The sequence below is a fragment of the Montipora capricornis genome, chromosome 9 (genome assembly GCF_036669925.1).
Source record: "Montipora capricornis isolate CH-2021 chromosome 9, ASM3666992v2, whole genome shotgun sequence".
In the NCBI taxonomy this organism is placed as follows: domain Eukaryota; kingdom Metazoa; phylum Cnidaria; class Anthozoa; order Scleractinia; family Acroporidae; genus Montipora; species Montipora capricornis.
In genome coordinates, this window is record NC_090891.1 from 42,075,426 (window position 1) to 42,080,248 (window position 4,823).

Sequence of the window (4,823 nt, forward strand, 5' to 3'; positions counted from 1 at the left end):
TCTAAAGTTAATCACGAGTTTTGAAACTCGGAAATAACAACAAAAATCTTGTACTCATTCTCAAATTAATTTGACAATGAAAATATCAAAAAGTACAAATCAGAGCACTGGCTGCCTGGAATAACCAGGCATGCAGCCAATTGGCATTAGCATTTTTCATTTTATTTTAACAACAACAACAATCTTTAAAAATGGAAATGGTAGCGAAGAGCGCGAAATTCTTCAGCCTATAACGTCGCGCAAACAGATGGCGTGTTACGATTTTTGGTTTGCCGTTCTTTTAGGTTCAACATCGAGTTGACAGTCCTCCAACAAGCAAAAGGTATGTAATTCATACAATTTAAGATAATGACAAGATCCTTGTGAAAAATCTAGAGAGCCGGACGCAGAAGTGCTCCTTCGATGATCATCACACTTTCAGTCGTGATTTGTTGTGAAATCACAGATTAATGGAGAAACTTCATCCCAACAGTCATTTTACTTTCCACCCTTTCTGGCGTGGGAAAGTAATTGGTTGGGTTGGAGGGCAGTGAAACAGCGAATGTCAAGTTGACTTGAAAAGTTAAGCGCCTGTCAGGTTGATCGCCGGCTGCGCAGTTGGTAAAATATTTTGAATCATTGAATTTATTCGTCTTATTAGCTAGTATCAAAAATACCATAATACTCTTTGTTTGTCCCTTCAAAATGTGCATAAGCATTGTTTTTATTTTCTCTTGGGACTTACAATGGCCCCAGGAGAAACTGGAAACAACGCTTATGCAAAATGTTGGAGGGACAAACAAAGAGTAATATGGTATTTTTTATACTGGGTAATTCGATGGTTTAACATTTAATAAGCGCGGATATTTTGCAATTTTGCGTAGTATTTATGAATAAAATGTCCGCGAGTATTGTGTTAAACCATCGAATAAGAGATGTATTATTCCACTACAAAAAAGGTGTTATTTTGCTTCAATTTTATTTGTTAAGAGTGTGTAAAAAAGGCGTTGTCTGTCCTTCATGGAGCGTGCAAACGATGGAAACAGCATAAAAAGCCAGCGAAATGACGAGTGACAAGCGATGACAAGCTAAATTCTCAGGCTTTTCTTTCATTGAAAAACTCCAGTTCCGTTCGTATTTGCTTTGTTCTAAACTGGTCAAACCGGTACGCTACAGTGTATTACCGTCTCATATTTTGCGCGTTGTCTTGATCAAATGTGGTAAAATGGCGTAATAGTGGAATAATAAATGAAATTATTGAAATATTTTAAACTGCGAAAATTGAAATAAATAAGATGAAGATCATCGCAGTTAGGCTACAACTTAAGGCGGCGAAATACGAGATACAAAAACCCTCAACTTGTCGTGCAACATTGTTTCGTTGCAAGTTTTGGTCGATGTTTCGCGTTATTCACCTTGCGTGATCAACTTGACCCGCAACAAGAACATTTGTTGCGGGTTGAAAAAATGCAGGGCGCTGATTGGTTGATTTGCTAGTACACGATCACATTTGTTGCGCGACAAGTTGTGAGCTTAATGAAAAACGAGCAACAAAGCCAAAATTTGTTGCTCAGAGTAGACCCGCGCTCTACTTTTCGCAACAACTTTCTTCAACCCGCAGCAAATGTTTTTGTTGCGCGACAAGTTGATCATGCAAGGTGAAAAACGGGAAACATCGACCCAAACTTGCAACGAAATAATGTTGCGCGCCAAGTTGAGGGTTTTTGTATCTCGTATTTCGCCGCCTTTAGACAGCTGCGAAGAAAGCCTGACAAAATTAAATCCAGGCTCAAACGGGACTCGAACCCATGACCCGCGCGATAGCGCTGGTCTGCTCTACCCACAGAGCTATCAAATCAACTGAATGGAAAGCCATAACTTTCTTAAGTATTTATTCTTTTCGTCTTGAAGTTTTGTCTTTTGGTGTGGTTTTGTCATTATGTGACGAGGCTTGGTGGTTACGTCTTGTGTTTCCATTATGACGTGTTGAGGTCTTTCTTTGACGTGCTGTATTTACATTTTTTACATTTTATGTGGTGAGGTTCATTTGTGACGTCGAGTTTCTCCATTTATGTGCTTATAAACGCAGAAGACCTCAACATATCATGATGGAAACACACCACGTAACCAGAAAACCTCGTTACATACTGACAAAACCTTACCAAAAATGACATAACCACACCACATATATAATGACAAAAACACACCACATAACGTTGTTAACACAGTACACTATAACAAAACTCCAAAACTTCAAGACCAAAAAAATATAGATTACATAAGAAAGTTATGGCTTTCCATACAACTGGGAGCTGGCAAATAGATTCTTTCTACCGTAGTAGTCTTTACTGGTATTTTTAAGAAAATGGAATTAAATGCTTGTTTCTGTTAATTCCAGATGTCGTGTTCTTGTGGCATATCCTCCTCAACACGAGACGGAGCTTGAACTCAGAGTTGGCGATATCGTGCATGTTACAAAAACACGACCAGACGGCTGGTACAAGGGAACGCTTGAAAGAAACGGAAAAACGGGCTTATTTCCGGGAAGTTTCGTCGAGGGCTTTTAATGACGTCTTCAGAAATAATCTACTCTATTAGAGCCTGAAAAATTCTTTTGGTTCGGCAATGAGATTGCTTGAACTCCAAAAAAGTCACAGGTTATGTTCGCCAAAGTTCTTCATCATTTTGACTGATGATTTTGGTGAAAGTCAGTGGAACGTCGATGTAATGAAGTGCCAAGGTACTGGGAAATGTAGTCCCTAGTTATATCGAGGCTCTTTCAGTCCATACACGATACTCTAAGTGGGATTATTAAGAATTTTGTTCCTTATACTAAGAATGTCGTTATAGACCGTATTCATAAATGGCGGTCACATTTATAATTATTTTGTCCACGTGCAAATTAGCCTACCAAGCCTCATTTTAGCGCAAGAAATATTTTCAATTCACTGTATGGTATCGAGGCTTGGTAGGCTAATTTGCACTTTGACAAAAGAATTATAAATTGTCCGCCATTTATGAATAAGGTCTATAGAGTGTTTTAACGGCGGCCATGTTGGTGTTCCTAGACAATGGAACGGCGGCCATCGTGGTGTTCCTAACTAATTCTCCGGGAAGTGGGCTACATTATCATGCAAACGTTTTCTTTTGTTTTTGTGGAAAAACAAGGTCGCTGATCACGTGAGTGAAAACACTTTATGGCTTGTTAAATCAGAAAGGAACCTTCCACTGTATCGAAAATAAATTGAGGGTTCAACCGTTGTTAGTTGGGTGGGGTTGGTCGAGATTTCGCATGGTTCTGTTCTGAATCAGTCAGCTTCGAACTTGGTTGAAACGGGGAAAAAGGTTGGGTCGCGTACCCTGGCCTTTGCGCATGATTTTTCGTTAAATGTCGGACATTACTCAGGAGCCCGTTTCACCAAGTCCCGGTAACTTTCCGGACACGAAACCTCATTCGCAAAACTGCCACCCACTTGTTTTAAAAAGCTGGTCTTTAAGTGTATTTTCAAGACATGAGGTACATTCCCCCCCCCACCCCCCCTCACTTCCCCTCCTTCCCTCAAAGGCCCGAAATGTTCCAGGACTTTCTAGTAACGGGTTCGAGCTGCTGTAAACAAATGAACCTGAAGAATTCTGGTAATGACTATTTCCTGGAGTTACCGAGTTTTAATCGAAAGTGGTTGAAAATACATGCCAGCCACTTTTACCTTTACCAGTTGAGGTTAAAATGGTTGTCGTAAAGAAAACGGACCCATTACACAATTAAATTACACGAGGTTAGGTGTGTCATTTTATAGTCCATTTTTACATTTGCACTCCTGCAATGACACGGATTCATATCCATGGCCATTGACCAGCCTTCTTCAAAATAGTATTCTCAAACTCATTAATAATTCATAACCAGAGTCCACCAATCAACAGCTGTATACCACATCACGTGAATGCGTTTGGATACCCAATGAAAAAGTAGATGAAAATCTTTAAAGATTTGGATATATTATCCGCTCGGTGTTTGGAACCCCTGATGAAACACTCGCACTCGTTTTTGATATATTACTTCGCATGTGTAACATGCTTTCTTACACAAATCGTTGGGGACATTTTTATTGCAGCAATAAACTCTTATTGTAAATTAATTTTAATCTTAGAAATTTGTTAAAAAATTTATATAATTTGAAAGACTGAAATTGCTGGACAGATCAGGCCACAAGCAAACATGCGTCACAATGTTCTACATACCAGTGCTGTTGTTGTTTTTTTTTTTATTCAAAGAAATTTTGTAGTTCATTTTAAGTCACCAGGTTTCCTGGCTCTTCAAAGCTTGGACTGACTGAGGTCTTGCTTTTGTTTTCGCGCAGACCACAGATGAGTTTTTGTTAAATGAAATGTGTACGTTTTGCGAAAATTTCTTTTAAACGACGCTGTTAAAAAGTTCACGTAACTGAAGATATGGTTGGATAAAGTAAATGATGCTTTTTTAATGACAGCAGTCTTGATTTCACTGTTTTTTGTTTGATGATCGACTGAGGTGCGGCACGAGTTGAACTTTTTAGTACTGACCATGCGCATTGGCTTAGAGGTTTGCGCATACTCAGAACGAAAGAACTCGTGCTCCAAATCGGGAATCATCAGAGAACATCCACTTTCTACACATTTATTCCTAACCCTTAACGGGAGTAAGTGCTTAGAAGGAAAATCCAAGGTATGGGATAACAGGAAGCTTAAGGTGGCTGGAACCAGTTTCACTACTTTTAAGGACCTTTTGATTAGAAGGGTTGTCACTAGAAAACTGTATCACGTAAAAGAAATCTTATGGTACCATACCAAACACCAATTATCACTTA

General features: G+C 39.1%; 1 protein-coding gene across 1 annotated transcript in view; it reads left to right on the plus strand.

Moving 5' to 3' along the window:
• The window catches only part of LOC138015073 (E3 ubiquitin-protein ligase SH3RF1-like), a 25,270-nt gene extending 20,807 nt beyond the window's left edge, over nt 1-4,463 (plus strand). The window contains exons 13-14 of the mRNA XM_068861981.1: nt 285-322; nt 2,378-4,463. Coding sequence (XP_068718082.1) covers nt 285-322; nt 2,378-2,546 — 207 coding nt within the window. The 3' untranslated portion in view covers nt 2,547-4,463. The remainder of the gene's footprint in view (nt 1-284; nt 323-2,377) is intronic.
• The last annotated feature ends 360 nt before the right edge of the window (nt 4,464-4,823 follow it).